This window comes from Crotalus tigris, unplaced genomic scaffold (assembly GCF_016545835.1).
Source record: "Crotalus tigris isolate CLP2741 ecotype Arizona unplaced genomic scaffold, ASM1654583v1 scf7180000018525.42219311030:4301911, whole genome shotgun sequence".
NCBI lineage: Eukaryota > Metazoa > Chordata > Lepidosauria > Squamata > Viperidae > Crotalus > Crotalus tigris.
In genome coordinates this window covers 3379641-3396882 of record NW_024097057.1, presented here as the reverse complement: position 1 = coordinate 3396882, position 17242 = coordinate 3379641, and the positions used below count along the sequence as shown (strand labels likewise).

General features: G+C 43.7%; 1 protein-coding gene across 4 annotated transcripts in view; it reads left to right on the top strand.

Annotated features, from left to right (window-relative positions):
• Positions 1–17242, top strand: part of CPNE2 (copine 2) — a 50214-nt gene that overhangs the window by 5252 nt on the left and 27720 nt on the right. For 3 of the 4 annotated variants that reach the window (XM_039353774.1, XM_039353772.1, XM_039353773.1), the window contains exons 2-4: positions 5203–5399; positions 13558–13737; positions 16567–16641. In XM_039353774.1, coding sequence (XP_039209708.1) covers positions 5232–5399; positions 13558–13737; positions 16567–16641 — 423 coding nt within the window. In that variant the 5' untranslated portion in view covers positions 5203–5231. Of the gene's footprint in view, positions 1–5202; positions 5400–12420; positions 12570–13557; positions 13738–16566; positions 16642–17242 lie in introns of those variants that run through there. The other variant, XM_039353775.1, reaches the window with a different exon arrangement.

Sequence of the window (17242 nt, the reverse complement as noted above, 5' to 3'; positions counted from 1 at the left end):
TGGCCTTGAAAAGGAGAAGAGTGCCGCATCTGCAATCGGAGTAAAATCAGTAGGGACGTCGATTACAAATGAATTAATTAATTAACCTGTGTGATCAGAGCCTTGTGAACTGGCTTGGCTCTTTGTTCCCCAATAATCGTATCTCGGCGATCGGCTGCCCAAAGGCTCTCTCTCTTCTGGTAATGAGGTGGCGTGGTTGTGAGTGGGGTGATCTTCCCCCCCCCCTTGTGCTCACAGTAGGCCTGGGCAGAGCAGAGACACCCCAATATCAACTCCCCTTCTTGTTTGGCTGATCCCCGAGCCGGTTTGGACAATGCCTTCTAAAAACAAAAACACAAATCTGTACTTACCCATGCGGTGTGTTATTAGTAAAGTTGAAAACTCGGTGTTGCTGGCCGCAAGTGCTGATTACCTGCTATTGCGCTGCTACTCAGCGTTTCCATTGAGCAAGGTTTACTTTTCCTTAATTATATCTTTAAAATTGTCCCGAGGTTTTCTTCTCTCTCTTTTTGCCCTCTCCGCACCTCACTCCGGTGTTGCTGATCTGCTTCCCAGAACTCCTGGCAGGCTGAGAAAGAAACCCCAGTGGTGCTTTTCTCACTGGTAGCTAATCTGAATCTAAAACCTCCCTCTGCAGCCAAGGATATCACCCCACCAGAAACAGAAATGTGTTCCATCTTTAGCTTGCAAAAGTCCATTGAGATTGACGGTGAGTAGTTGGTGTTTCTTTGATCCTGAACGTTGCCTCCATAATTTCTCCGTGCCGGTTTTGCATTCTGCAAAGTTATCTTCAACTGGTGCACAGGCTCCCAGGACTTTGAGTCTGATCCCTATTGAAATTGTTGGTGGTGCTCCAACACTTTTAAGAAGAGACTGGACAGCCATTTGTCTGAAATGGTATAAGGTTTCCTGCCTGAGCAGGGGGTTGAGCTAGAAGACCTCCAAGGTCCCTTCTGATAGTCTGTTATTCTGAAATCTACAAGTCTGGCCTTCTTCGCTAAACAAGATATCGGTGGTTTGGGTTGGATGTTTTTGAGTCTTGGGCTGGGGAAAAAAGGGGGCGTTTGGAGCTGAAGGTCTTCTGCGTTTCCGTTTTGGACTATTGCTGATCAAGCAGCTGGCTTAACATACGTTGGCAGCTGTTGGGTGGGGAAGGGCAGTCAATCCTTAAATCTTAAAATAATTTTTGCTGAGCTTAATTATTGCACTCAACACTGTTTGCTCCAGCTAGCAACAGCTCTGTAAGTTTTCAGGGTTTTGGGTTTTAAACCAGAGCCAATAATATAAATACATTTTCGGAGAAGAAGCATTGTCTTGCTCATTTTAATTATTATTTGATTTAATTTTATCTTGCATCTGTTCAGAACAGTTCATTCCATTTTGTTGCTTAACCTCCTGTTGCTGTGAAGATAAAGGGCAGAGCCCCCCTGATGGAAGGGGCTTGTCCATCTAGGGAGCTTTCCCCAGATCTGGCACCCCTTCAGCCGTGTTGGACCACAATTTTTTCTGTGGGGTCCTTGTTGCTCTCTGAGCTTGGTGGTTTTCTTGCAGACGTTTCATTACCCAACTAGGTAACATCGTCAGGGCAAGGACTACCTGTAAAATTGTGTTGTGCAAAGACTACTGATGTAACTTCATCAAAATGGGAAACGTGGTAGAGCTCTACTTGATAGGGAAGAGGCTCTGGGTTCAGTTCCTGAGGAGCTGTGAGAGTTGAAGTGGCTGATTCTGCGATAGGTGATGAGTAGAAGGACAAGGGTATGGCCTTCCTATCTGTGCCTGGGATGCTTTTTTAAAGTCCTTGGGGGGTGGGGGGGTTAGTGCACTCTTGGAAAGCCCTCTATGGTGAATATTTGTATCAATAAACCAGATGGCATGTCAAAATAGAAGGTTCTGCATTGAAACCCCATCCAGCAAGCCCAATCCACGAAGCAAGAACCCCACCGACTTCAATAAGATATTTATACTGCACTGGTGAGATCGCACTCTGAATTCTGTATCCAAGTCTGGTTACCACAGTGCAAAAAAAGATGTTGTGACACTGGAAAGCGTGCAGACAAGAGCAAGAAAGATGATTAGGGAACCACACTGCAAGACATGCACTTAAGGGCCGAGCTTTGGATGCAAGGACACAGCCCTTCAGATGCCCCCGGAACATCCTTCCCCTAAGCATTAAACTGGAGTTTTTTTGGGACTTTGGACTCAGGATACAGACCTGCCTGAAGCTGGCATGGTGGAGAACGTCTTCAAACCTCTTCTCCTTCCTCCTCTGCCAGCCTCAGTGCCCCACCGCCTTCCGACAACAATTTGCGTTGGGAGTCCCTGCCAGCTTGGCAACATCCCTCTCAACTGTTCTGTTCATAAAGAAGAAGAGTGCCCCCACCCCACACACTCCAGTATCTTTCTCCTGGCAGAACAAGGGGAGGGTCAGGCTGTTTATGAATCCTGTTACATGCGTGACTAATACAGAGAGGAACAGACAAGTGGCAAATCTGTTATTAAAACCAGGTGCAAGCTGGCAGACTCCCCAAGCTGGCATGGGAAAATTCTGGGTTGGAAAAGAGAGTCCTTGTAGCATCTTTTTAAGGCCCCCACCCCCTTCCCAGAGACCCTGTAATCCAGTAGCCTCTTGAAGAAGAAGCTGACTGGGGAGATTTCATAGCCCCCCCCCTCCTCCTCTTCCTCGCAAACCCCTCTCCCTTCTAGCACTGATGATGTTCCCTAGTTGGGTCATGAAACATCTGCAAGAAAACCACCCAGCTCAGGGAGCACCAGGGACCCCCCCGTCCTCCTCCCCCCCACTCCTCTTCCTCCTCCCCTCCTCTGCCTATATATTATAATAAGAAGAAGGAGGAGGAGGAGGAAGAGGAGGAGGAGGAGGAGGAGGAGGAAGGGACCTTGGAGGTCATCTGGTCCAACCCCACAGGCAAGAAACCCTATACGATTTCAAACAAATGGCTGTCCAGTCTCTTCTTAAAAACTTCCAGTGTTGGAGCATTCACCATTTCTGGAGGCAGGTTGCTTCACTGGTGAATTGTTTTGACTGTCAGGAAATTCCTCCTTAGTTCTATGTTGCTTCTCTCTTTAGTTAGCTTCCATCCATTGCTTCTTGTCCTGCCTTCAGGCGTTTTGGAGAATAGCTTGACTCCCTCTTCTTTGGGGCAGCCCCTGAGATATTGTATCGCTGCTATCATGTCCCCTCTCGTCCTTCTCGTCATTAAACTAGACATACCCAGTTCCAGCAACCTTATATTAGTAGAACTGTCCTTTTAATTACTAGAAGCAAGTTAATGCATCCGCCAATGTTTGGGTACATGGAGCAACTGTGGAATGGCCCCCAAAATTTTGCATCTGACTTTTAATAGTGGGGTGTGGGAGTTAGCTTGAGCTGCTGTGATCAACACAATTCATGTGGAACTGTTGGGAGTGTAGACTTGTTCATTCAGATTGTGGTTGGGCCACACCCATGTGGGGGGAAGGCACTGTATGAATAGAAGTTGCTTGTGTTGTGGAACAAATAATTGTTGGATGACTCAGGCCCTGAAAAAAACCCCTGTTGCATCATTATTTCTCAGGCTCCTTCGATGAGCAAAGCACTGTCCAAGAGTCTGTCAAGGGAACGGAATACAGGCAGTCCTTGACTTACGACCACATTTATGGCAGGAAACCGGGCCACAGCAAACGAGGGGTTTGATTAATGACTGCCAGATTCATGTAAAGGCCACTGCCCCCCCCAAAAAAAACATAGAATCAGGTCGAGTGATGTAGTGACCCACTTTATAACCATCACAATTATGAGTGTAATTGCCAGGCTCAATTGCGGTTGTAACTCAAGGACTATCTGTAAAAGAAAACACAGATTAAAAAGAAAGCTCTTTAGTGTCTTGTAAAAATGCAGATGCCAGGTATTAATATATGCCAGAGGGTTGCTAGCTGGGGGATGATGGGCATTGCCGGTCAATACATCTGGGAGGCAGGCAATTGGGGTGTCATAATAACAGAGCTGGAAGGGACCTTCTAGTCCAGCCCCCTGCTCAAGGAGGAGACTCTATATCATTTCAGTCTCTTCTTAAAAACCTCCAGTAATGGAGCACCTACAACTTCTGGAGGCAAGCTGGTTGATTGCTCTCACTGCAGGAAATTTCCCTTTCATTCCAGGTTGTTTCTCTCCTTGATCCATTGTTTCTTGACTGGCCTTCAAGTTAACCCCCCCTTCTTTCTGGCAGCCCCTCAAAACCGGAATGCTGCTATCATGTCACCCCTAGTCCTTCTTTTCACTAGACTAGACATACCCAAATTCTGCTAGGGGGGGAGAGGAGGGGAGAGGTACCCAGACACACATGCAAACTCCATACACACCTGCACACAGATTTGCTTGCAAACGTAAAGGGATGCCTTTCTGAACGATAAGTGCTTGTGCCAATGCAGCTGTTTCTGAATTTGTCTTTGGCGTGGAAAAAGAAACAAGGTGATATAAATAGAATAAGCCTGCTTATTTTAAGGTTGAGTTGTATGGAAAGTGTATTATTATTATTTTTTTTTTAAGCTAGGTAGAAGTCACTTCATACGCTTCTGGAATTTTAGTCTTTAATGAACCTGTTAGAAACACAGTCTTCTAGGTTTATCTCTCTGGGGGGGGGAGTGGATAAGGATTAAATATGTGGTCAGTGACATCAACACTTTTTCCCTTATGTAACTTTTGACTCTCCAGTTAGTATTTGCTTATTAACAAAACCAGAATGCTCTTCCAGATGGAAAAAATGTGGCATTGGGTTGCAAAAGTCCAGATTAGTGTCTGGCAGACCAAAATAGCTACTTACCTTCAAGTTGGAACAAAGCTTTGGACTTCCTGGTCATTACCCTCCTTCCCAGTAAGGAATCTCACAAAATGGTCTGAATAAGGATAGAAGCCTCAGGATGCAAGAGGTGGGCTTGACAGAGTTTACTATAATTTGCTGTCCCTGATAATACGGGTTTACGTGGTCCACAAGTCACACAAATGCAAAATGAAGCTAGCCAGTTTAGGATTCAATGTATTGCTGCAAAGGTTATAAATGTGAAAAATGGTCATAAGTCATTTTTCTCAGTCCTGGCTGAGAAACTATTGTAAGTTGAGGTCCATCTACAGTAAATGAGCTTATTTTTCCTATTTTATTTCCTTCCCTTTTGGCTAACTTCTCTCTCTCTCTGTCTCTCCTGCAGACTGTCAAGAGCTGCTTCTGCCCGAACCAATGGCCTACACGGTCAGCCCCACCCACTCTGTACCAGTGGGGACCCCGAGTTGCGTTTGCAAAGTGGAACTGTCCGTGTGTGGTCAAAATCTTTTGGATAGAGATGTGACCTCTAAATCGGATCCTTTTTGTGTCTTATTTATGGAAATCAATGGAAAATGGACGGAGGTAAGACCCAAAGATTGTCCCGAGTCTTTCTAAGTTGTGCTGAAAGTCTTAATTCTTACAGGTCGGCTAGAAGCAATGACCAGGTGCGTCACCAATGGAGCTGAGTCTGGAGATGTGGAAAGCTGAAACAGGGTCTTATTTATGGGATGCCTTCTTTCCAAGGGGATAGACAGTTTTTGCTTTTTTGGGTTGTGTCGAGACAAACATCCTTTTGTCTTCTAGTGTCCGACAAGTATCCCTTTTCATGTACCTAAAGGGATGTCAAAAAGAAGAAGGAATGGAATGGGGAATGGAGTGGAGTAGAATAGAATGTGGAATGTGGAATAGAGTGGAATGGAATGGAGTGGAGTGGAATAGAATGGAATATGGAATGGTGGAACGGAACAGAGTAGAGTAGAGTAGAATAGAATAGAATAGAATAGAATAGAATAGAATAGAATAGAATAGAATAGAATAGAATAGAATAGAATAGAAGCTGGAAGGGACCTTGCAGGTCTTCTAGTCCAGCCCCCTGCTCCAGCAGGAGAACCTATACCATCTCAGACGGGTGACTGTCCAGTCTCTTCTTAAAAACCTCCAGTGATGGAGCCCCCACGATTTCTGGAGGCAAGTTGTTCCACTGGTTAATTGTAAACACTGTTAGGACAGTTCTCCTTAGTTCTTGGTTGCTTCTCTCCTTGAATAGTTTCCATCCATTGTTTCTTGTCTTGCCTTCCGTTGCAAGAAGGTTTAGTTCTCTGGTCCCCAAGAAAATGGCACCAGACAAACAGTGTTAGATTAAAGAAGACACAACCCAGTTAAGTGTTAAAAAACCCCTTCTTGCCTGAGGTTTTAATACAGGAGACATTCTGTTGGCTTTTTATAAAAACAGAATTGTAGACTTTTGATTCAAAATTTAATCTTCACTTCATCTCTCTCAAGACTTCAGTACTTGGCTATCTAATTAAGACATGTCCTTAATAGGTCAGTTCTAAAATAGGATTTGTGGATCTGAGTGGAAGAGAAATAAAGCTCATTCCAAGTGTAGTTGTGTATTAATATTGTGTGTGTTCAGCTGGGAGGGGGCCCAGTGAGACAAGATGGAGGAATTGAGTACATTTAAATCTTGAAAGGAGAGAAGCACAAAGTTGTTGTCTTTCTGACAATTCTGACAACATGCTTAGGAATTCAGTTAGAGTCGGAGTTGTTGCACTCAAAGAAGCTGGCAAGTTTGTCTAGCTTTAATCTTGCTTACCTTTTTTGCAACATAATATGTTGCTTGAACAGATTGAATTTATTTAGAATTAAGGCTACAGATAGTCCCTGACCCTCAACTACAGTCGGGACCCAGAAATTCTCGTGTGGAGTTGCCGTGTGCAAAGCCCGTATTCCAGCAGTCTTTCCTAGGCGACAAATTAGGAAAGAGCTTTTGACATTTCCTTCACAAAGCAAGTACATTATGCATGAGCAAGCACACCGATGCTTGTTTTTGTGGCCACGCTTAGTTGGCCCTTCTTGTCAGGAGGAGAGGCCAGCATAAACCAGAAATCTCCCCTCCAGATTTGGCTTAGCAATAGATTCTGACAAGCCCGCCTGCTGGCTGGTTCCGGTTTTCCAAAACTGGAATTATAAACTCAGGATAAATTCTGGCAGCAGAATTCAAAAGAATTTGGGGTCCTGTTCACGCCTGCACTCTGACGGATGCTTTATAGTTCTCAGATTTGGTAAAATACAGGTATAAATAATCCTCGACTTTCAACAGTTAACTTGGTGACCGTTCGAAGGTACAACGGCACTGGAGGAAAAAAAAAGTGATTTATGACTGTTGCAGCATCCTCATAGTCACGTAACCAAAATTTAGACGCTTGTCAGGAAAAGTCGTAACACGGGGCAAACCTCACTTAACAACTGTCTCGCTTAACAGTGGAAACTTTGGGCTCAATTCTTTATATCAGAGGTGCCCAAAAGGTTGGGGAGAGAGAGAGAGATTTCTCCACGGACCGGTTCCGTGGAGAGATACTGGAGGGTGTGTGGTTTTGTGTGCTGCCTGCATCCCGCGGATGGGGTTTTGCTTGTTTGTGCAGACCGGTTGCTGGCATGCTATGGGCCAGTACCGGTCCATGGATTGGGGGTTGAGGACTCCTGATGTATATAACAGAACTACATGATTGCAAGAAAGATAGATGCTCTCCGATACTTGGGGTACAAAGATGCCCCCCCCCTCTGATGAGAGAGAGCTGGAATGACTCAAGGCTAACACACTGATTGCTCCTTAAGCTTTTGGGAAGCACCAGCCACTTTTGGGATAATAAATAAGTTTGTCTTATAGTGACAGGAGTTGTAATTCTTCAGGAGACTCTGCTTCTTAAGGATCCTTTTGAATTTGTCATGATGTGTGGCGGTGAATGTGAGAATTAATTGTTATGAGCTATGTGAACAAGTGTTTAGTAATCTGTGTGTTCTCAAGGCAGATGTTCCTATTGCTTTCCTTTGACAAAATGGCACCAAATTGGACGGACAGCATTGAGAAGGGAAGAAATTCATTGTCTTCAATGCTAATATATTCAGAGAGAAGACAAGCTGTACTGCCCAGCAGCTCGGAGCTGATATTTGCAAGCTGTTGGGATCTCTCTGTGAATATCTTTTTATTATTATTATTTTAAATGGACCCTGGTTTCATGCAACCAAATGTATTGCTACTTTCAGCAATTTTGCAAATCTGGTACCAACTTTGTTCTGGTGGGTGGTGGGGAGGTAGAGCCCAATCAGTCTTGCAAGATGCTGTTATTTAGGAAAGGTCCTAAAATGGGGCAAAACTCACCTAACAAATGTCTCACTTAGCAACATAAATGTTGGGCTCAATTGTGTATTTATTTTAGAGAAGCATCTACTCCCAGGTTTGCAAATTCTAAGTATCTACGGGTTTGGGAATCGGGGAGCAACTTTTTCAGCTTGTCTCTCTGTTCTTGGGTTGTTCTAGGCTTCCGCACGGTGTGCGTTCTGATCCTGCTGGCCTTTGCATGGAGCATTTCCGATGGAAGCTTTAATATTTTTTGGAAATATATATTTCCAGACAGCTGGGCTATTTTCAGACAGCTGTTTCACAAAGTCCACATTGAGGAATGAAAGGAACAAGGTCTGAATGGACTCTCTGTGAGACGCCGCGAGGCCAGGAAGGGTGGCAAGAACTGGGAGAGAATTTGTCACGGGAAGAACACGGAGACTGCCGCCATGGCAGGCTCATCCCAAAAAGAAGAAAAAATGGAATGTTCTGAATGCTTCTTTCACATCTTGTCCCTTTTAACTAAAATAACAGTGGACTCATTCAACATAACGCAGTTGGCAATTTTTAATTAACCATAATTTGGGAAATAAGCCAAATTAGCTTTGCATTCCAAGGCACGGACCAGGGATAGGCAACTTTTTCCAGTCCATGAGTAACTTGAAGAAGAAGCAAGCTGGCCAGAAAAGAACTAATTTTGATCTGATACATATTTCATCTGTAACTGCTCTCTTATACAGGTTGGGTATGGCTTGTCTGCACTTGAGCAACTGGAATATTTTATTTCACGTCTCGCTTTTGGTTAATGTAACCTTTTCCTGCTGCTTAAGAAGAGATTAAACAGCCATTTATCCAGGATGGTACAAGATCCCCTGCTTGGGGAAAGGGATCAGATTATAGTTTGCACAATTTCTAAGATGGTGGCCACAGTGGTGTTGCGATTGAAACTTCACCCAGTTTTGCCTGTTGTGATGCCCATAAAAATGGATAGAGCTTTGATTGCACTACTGAGGCCCCCATCTTGATTTTTAAGACCACCTTTTTGCCTTTTATCACCCAGGTGGGCCATCTCTGCAGGAAAGAGCAGATCTGCCATTTTTGGTTCTGTGTATTTGCAACAGCTTTGTGTCACAGTCTCCTTCCTGAAGTTGAGCTGGCATCAAATGCTATTAATTTCATATCTGTCTGAAAGATGTTTAATGGGTTTTCCTCACCTCATTCATCCATCAAAGTGCACAGAGATTCAATTAAATAGCTCCTGTAAAAAGCATCTAGTCTCACCAATTTAGACAGACTGCTGTCTAAACAAAAATGCACTTTTCAGATGCTTTTTAAAATAGCAATGCAATCTAAATGGTGAATATAACGAGAGTCATTGGATGTACCTTGATCTGTAGCTTTGCTTTCTGTGAAGGATAGATATGAAGTTGCTCAAATAAAAGGAGAATTACAAAGAAAGCAAAAATATTCGTTTTTGCGGACACAAGCGTATAGCCTTCTGTGCACAGAAAAGCCACAACCAGCTACCAATGCTGGATTTCTAAGTTCTGCTGTATAATTACTACTAATACATAGCTGATTGCTTGATTGCTACCCTCCCAAACAATCATGTAGGAATCTGTTTGGAGAAGATAGCTTGAGTTTTTCTACACTTTCCCCTCCCTGACAGCTGCCTTGCAGTAACTCGCTGTTCCATTTCCCTACCAACCTCCCTGTATTTTTAGCAAAATTACCATATTGTGTTTTGCCTTTCCAAACGTTTCTCTCCGATTTTTTGTTTAAAAAAAAAAACATTTCTGTAGAAGGTTGGTTTCCCCCCCCCCTTCCCGGCTCTTTTCTGCATCTTTTCCTCCCCTCCCCACGAAATAGACTTATTTCTAGCCTTCCAACATTGGCAGTTTTTGTTTTAACCTTTTTCCTTTGCCAACGCTGATAGATTTCGGAGTAAATAGTAAAAAGAGCCATTTGCAGTTGCCAACTGTAAGTCAGCTGTGGACGCTGCTGTCATAGGAGGCAAGGAGACGGCTGCTTTCAACAGAAAACGAAACTGTTACTACCGAATGAGCTTGGTAAACTGGGGACCAATGCAAGCAAATTACGAGCCATCCTCGCCTTACGGACATAATTGGGACCAGGATTTCCGTTGCTAAGCAAGATGATTGTTAAGTGCATCCAATTTTACGTCTTTCTTTGCCACGGTGGTTAAGCAGATCATTGCCGTCGTTAATGAAGCAAGAGGTCATTAAGCGAATCCAGCTTCTCCCGTTGACTTTGCTTGTTGAGAGCTGGCTAGGAAGGTCCCAAATGGTGATCACATGACCCCAGGATGCTGTGGTGGGATTCAAATAGGTGAACCACCGGTTCTCTGTGTGGATGCCGCTTCCGGAAGTCCATTCTGGGCCTGGGCAGCAAAAAATTAGCTACTGGTTCTGCCGAAGTGGTGCAAACCGGCTGAATCCCACTACTGCCTAAATCCATGCAGGTTGCCCAAATTTGGATCATTTGACCCTGAGGGATGCTGCGATGATCCTAAGTCTGAAGAGTTAGTTACTTTTCTCAGTGCCGTTGTAACATGGAAGGGTTGCTAAATGGATGGTTGTAAATTGAGGACTACCTGTAATATACGAGGGCAATTCGGAAATAAACCTCCCTTTGGTTATCAATGACAGACACTCGCTGTCTTTTATTATACCCATTAGAAAACCACAACATGACATGACGCTTTTCGACATAATCGCCGTTCCAATTGAGGCCCTTGTCATAACGTCTTACAAGGTTTGAAATTCCTTAGTTGTCTAGGACAACTCACTGCAGCCAACTTGCTATGGGCCAGTTAGTTAGCACTAATATAAAAGAAGTGGAATAGACTCATTAAAAAAAGGGTGCAAAGGCAGGTCCCAAAATGAAATGTGAATGATGAACATGCAGAGGATGTATAAGAATGAGGTTTCTGTGTGGTTTTGTGTGGCCACCGGAGCCTCTGGAAGTTGTGCAAGAAGACCATGCTCTGTGTGACCTCCACAGCCTCCCAAAATCATGCGCAACTGGGCATGCAAGGGCATGATTTTGGGAGGCCGCGTGAGAATGGGCTATGCTCTCATGTGGCCTCCACGGTGTCCAAAAATCGCACAAGAGTGGGGAGTGCTTTTGCGTGATTTTTGTGAGAATGTTGTTCGACGCTTTGAGAACCGTTGTGTAGCCCCACTTGTCTTGAATTGAATTTGTCCTTTCAGGCTCCATTTCTCTTCTTCTTTCCCTCTGTGTGCAGTATGTGTGTTTGTGTATTTGCACATAGCCTGGGTTGAAATTATTAACAGGAAGAATATAAGCAGGACAGGTTTCAGGATTGATCCTTCTGTGATTTCCTGGTTGCGCAAGAGAGACGGTTGCACAAGGCGTTCAGCATGCCTGAATACCAAAGGTGTTTCTGGTCTTTATTCAGTCAATGTGCCCAGATTGATACCATGAAATATTGGTTGATCGGCATTTCCCGGATTGCTGGAGATGTGTCAATAATAGAATATTTGCAGGCAGGTTGGGAGGTATAAAGTCCTCCTTTCCTCTTGGTTTCCTCACACAGAAACATATGATAAGATATGTCACTTCAACTTCTGTACCTTTAGTACCACTTTATAAGGCCTCGGTAAGACCACACTTGGAATACCACGTCCAGTTTTGGTCGCCACAATATAGATATATATAAAAAAAGATGTTGAGACTCTGGAAAGAGTGCAGAGAAAAGCAGCAAAGATGATTAGGGAGATGGAGAATAAAAGATATGAAGAACAGTGGCAAGAATTGGGTATGTCTAGTCTAGTGAAAAGAAGGACTAGGGGGTGACATGATAGCAGTCTTCCAATATTTAAGGGGCTGCCACAAAGAAGATGGGGAGAGAATAGAATAGAAAATAGAATAGAAAATAATAGAATAGAACAGAACAGAACAGAATAGAATAGAGCTGGAAGGGATCTTGGAGGTCTTCTAGTCCAGCCCCCTGCTCAAGCAGGAAAACCTATACCGTCTCAGACAAGTGACTGTCTAGCCTCTTCTTAAAAACCTCCAGGGATGGAGCGCCCACGATTTCTGGAGGGAAGCTGTTCCACTGGTTGATTATCCTCACTGTCAGGAAGTTTCCCCTTAATTCCACGTTGCTTCTCTCTTTGTTCAACCTACTATAGGTCAACCTATTTTCCAAAGCGCCAGAAGACAGGACAAGAAAGTTCGTAAAATGGGGCAAAGCTCACTGTATCACTTAGCAACGGAAATGTGGGGCTCAATTGTGGTCATAAGTTGAGGACTTTCTGTAAAACCGACGCTTTGCCTGAGAAGTGACATGGTGGCCAAGGCTTTGGATAAGAGGATGCGGAAAGGAGAATTAGAAGGTTATTGATTCTAAGGCTGAAAATTAGGTAAGCTAGAAGCACGCTTCAATTTCAGAAATAGCATCACTCTGTAGTGTCGCTTGCTGTGAAATCTCAGTGGGGAAAGCACAAACGACATTCCTATTGTGTTTGTCGGCTTCCCAGGGGTATTGTAACAGTTTGTTCCTAAACAGATAAAGATTCAGCAGACAGTTACGTAAACAGCCAGTTGCAGTCCTCCCCATCACCAGCGAAAGGATTCTACCTTAATGTATGTGGAGATACTTTCGGTCTAAATTGGAAGTCATTCAGTTGCTGAAGTTCTTCTGAATTCATCCTTTTCATTTCATTGCCCCTGGCTAACAGGGTTGGATAGCATGATATGACTAATCAGCTAATAAACTTCTGAAAAGGTGAGCAACAGACTTGGTGAAAGATCTCTTGGGGTTTTAGGCAGCTGCTGAAAAGTCCAATGGAGAAACTGTAAGGAAGCTTTGCTCGCATCCAGCAGGGTCTCTTTTAATCATTTTTATTTTTAAAAGTGTTATTACACAAACTAATAAAAAAAATAAAACAAATGTATCCAGTAGTATTAAAAGACTGACACACCCACACTGATAAGTACAGCAATAAAATAGAGGGGAGGGCTGGTAATTGTTTTATGAATGGGACAACTAAGGAAAGAATTCCTGACAGTTAGAACAATTAACCAGTGGAACAACCTGCCTCCAGAAGTTGTGAATGCTCCAACACTTGAAGTTTTTAAGAAGAGACTGGACAACTGTTTGTCTGAAGTGGTATAGGGTTTCCTGCCTGAGCAGGGGTTGGACTAGATGACCTCCAAGATCTCTTCCAACTCTGTTATTCTATTCTATTATGAAGAAGAAAGTTGTTTTCAAGCTGAATCTCATACAAGCGCTTCCACGGCAGTTTCACCATATATCCCCAGCTTTAAATTACTGTCAAGGAAATATCACCTCATTCGTAAGGATTTGGTGAGTTTACTGATTTTTCCTTCCACTTTCTCTCTTTGTAGATCGACAGAACAGAAACGGCGGTGAACAACCTCAACCCAGCTTTCTCCAGAAAGTTCATCATAGATTATCACTTTGAGGAGGTCCAGAAGTTGAAATTTGCTTTGTTTGACCAAGACAAATCAAGCATGCAGCTGTACGAACATGACTTTCTGGGAGAATTTTCTTGCACTCTGGGATCGGTGAGTGTTGTTGTGAATTTTTGACTACTAATTCTCTTGGGAAGAGAAAGAAAGTAGAAAATGGGATGGGAAAGAAGGTTGAATCCTTAAGCTGGTGGGAGCCATTGAGTCCATCAAGCTCAACCTTCTGATCAGGTCAAGAATCTAAGGTGAAATGTCCTTGACACATGTCTCTCCATCTTCTGCTGGAGGACATCCAGAGAAGAAGGTCCCATCACTTCTTTATGATACCTCCTAGATCAAAGCCCCACTTTCAGTTTCCTTAAAAGAAGCTCAAATCCTGGTGACTTCATGGATTCATTCATATTGTTTCCTTGGCAACAGTAGAAAGTCCAAAGCTCTGGGCTTTTGTGATGATCTCCCATTCAAGAGCTGACTAGAATCAACCCTTCTTAGATCTCCAAACCAAGTCGTGTCACTCATTGAGACACATGTTACCAAAGATCAGTGACATTCTGGATCCTGTTCTTCGGTATTAGACAGCTGGAAGTGCTTGAGAAGACCCGAGGGTACATAACACAGGGAAGGCAAATAACCTTTTTTTTTTTTTTCCTACCTGGGTGCGTGGAGTGATGTTATTCAACCTTTTATTCTATTATTTTGAAGCCTTGGAAAAAGGTTCCAAGCAAAATTTGGTGCTTTTAAAAATGGAAAGGTCCATCTTTGGGAACTGGTGATTTGTTTTAATAAGGTAAGCAATATGGTGGGGAGGGGATTCTAGGAGCCCTCCCCCAAATGGGGTTCGGGACTGCATGCAAGTTACTCTCCCCCCCCCCTATAAAGGCATCAATGTTCCTGTCATTTATTCTCAGAGTCATTCAGACATTTGAAACTGTCTGTAACAATTCACTGAAGACATTGTGGCTACTGCTTGCTTAATGGTCTGAGTAGAGAGGACTTCTAGTAACTCCTTCCCATATTGTAACCTTAACCTAGCAGAAAGAATATTACTAATAAGGAGAAAGAGCTCAGTAAAGTAAACTCTGTTTATCATTTAAGTTGTGACTGGAAGAAAATCCTAAAATAAATTTCCTCCCCCTATTTTTCTTCAGTCCATCAAAGGTTGGTGTTTGGTTGGGTGGGTTGAGCTGAGAGAACAGCTGGCTCAAAATCCTCCAGGGAGCCTCAGCGACTTACGGGGGGGGGGACTGGATCTGGGGTCTCCTGACTCCTAGCCTGGCACCTTCACCACTGAACCCCACTGTCCCCAGGGCTGAGAAGGAGGGGTTGGTCTAAATTCACCCAAGAGGCTTCTGTGCCTCTATTCCTGGTCCTTCAGTTCTCCTGCCCACCAATTCTGCTAAGAATGTAGGAGATATTTCCGACTGAATAAAACTAGCTTTGCTAAGAGTTTGTGCAGCTGGGTTTTGCATGATGGGAGCTACATTTAGCAGGTAGCCATGGGTACCAGCAGTGGGCAAAGAGATGCCAACTTGCAGCTCATCGCTCTTGACTTAGCGATGCCTGCTCTGAAGAATGAGCAGCTTCCTCTGTAGGCTGAGAATTCCATGCGTCTCTTACAAATGGTAACCCTTATTTCCACATTTGCCTGTGAACGCCCACGTGTGCCTGTGGCTCACCGGGCGTGCATATCTATAGGACATATGCAAATGGGATGTAAATCTGCCAAAATTCTGCAGCTCTGAGCACCTCTGCCAGAGGGCCAACAGCTGCCTTGAAGCTGTTTCCCACCCAGCTGTGCAAATAATGGGTGAGTTTTTGTTCCTTGCTCAGAGAAAAGTCTCAGCCAGCCAGCACCCCCAGACTGACCCCATTGGGGAGGAAATTCGAAGGCTGGGAATGCCAGTAAAAAGGGGGACACAGCACCTTGGAGCAGGCAGGATAAGTGATCCTTGACTTACAATCACAGTTCAGCCCAAAATTTTGGTTGCTGAGCAAGACGGTTGTTAAGACATTGGACAACCATTTGTCTGAGATAGTATAGGGCCGGGGTCCTCAACCTTGGCAACTTTAAGACTTATGGACTTCAGCTCCCAGAATTCCTCAGCCAGCTTTGCATTGTCTGGAATGGTGGGAAGGGGTAGCTAAGCTGGCTCAGGAATTCTGGGAATTGAAGTCCACGAGTCATAAAAGAGCCAAGGTTGACTACCCCTGGTGTAGGGTCTCCTCCTTGAGCATGGGGTTGGACTAGAAGATCTCCAAGATCCTTTCCAGCACTATTCTGAATTGAAAAAAATATATCTCTGCAGTCACTGGGAGCTGAATTCTGTTGGGAGGGAAGATGTTCACTTTAAGTTAATCCAATTGAGATATACCTGGGCATCACTCTTAACTTGATTAGGAAATTGACCCCTTTGTATAACTTATTGAATGATGAACTAGCTGAACACACCAAGCTATGCACCCACACACCCCTAACTGAGATTAATCCTAACCAAAGTTAGCAACTTGTGTAAATGTGTAGTCTTCACTTACGGATTGCCATTGTAACTGGTAAGTCCATTGTTAAGCCATGCAGTCTTAAAGTACTACATCACGTGACCACACGATAGCCATTCTGGCTCAAATCCCACCTCATCATTTGTGACCTCCTGCCAGCTTCCTCATCAACTTTGCTTGTCCGAAGCTGGAAGTGAAGTTTAGAAATTGCAATCATGTAGGACGCCGCAACAGCTGAGAATTCAAGGACCTTTACAAATCTTGTTTTTCAATGTGCCATCATAACTTTGAATGGTCTCTGAATGAGTGGTTGGTAGGTGAGGGTTACAATAACCTATTGAGTGTGCAAGTGAAGCTTTGCTATGCCTCATCAATCTAGTTGTCTTAAATCTCCCTGTTCCCCCCCCCCCCTTTTCTTTTTTTCTTTAGATTGTCTCAAGCAAGAAAGTAACAAGAGCTCTCATTCTGGGGAATGGAAAACCAGCCGGAAAGGGAATGATAACGGTAGGGTGATCTTTTCAGACATGTGACATTAAAATGTGGAATCCAAACACAGGACCCAAATCCAACAATCAAAGCTCACCGCAGTGATTTATTAGACAGCATAGGCTGGAGGGGGTCTCCTCCAAAGAAATCACAGGAGACACACCTCTGCAGACAGAGAAGCACTCATACATTTTAGGTATCATGGAAACCGATGCATGCATGCATATTCATAAGCAATGGGGTAACAAATCTCAGATTATTTCCTGCCCTTCTGTTATCTACCGAGAACAATAGTCTTAGTTAAAAGAAACATTTGCACATTCAGGGGTTGCTATGGGAATGTTATGATAAAACTTGCCACAGGCCACTGTGAGCTATAAGGACAGACTCTTTATGTCTCAATTTGTCTATTAAAAAAGAGTCTCATTCACCAGAAAACCGGTTTTCCCCGCAAAAACAGTCCTAAATTTGGTTCCTATGCTGCCACCAGAATAATGTATGGGGGAAATATTGTGCCTCAACTAAAATGCTCATGTTTTTTTTAGTTATCAACTTTATTTTCTACTAAGATGAGAGTGTAATTCTACCACTGAAATAATGTAAGACGTAAATATTTTTA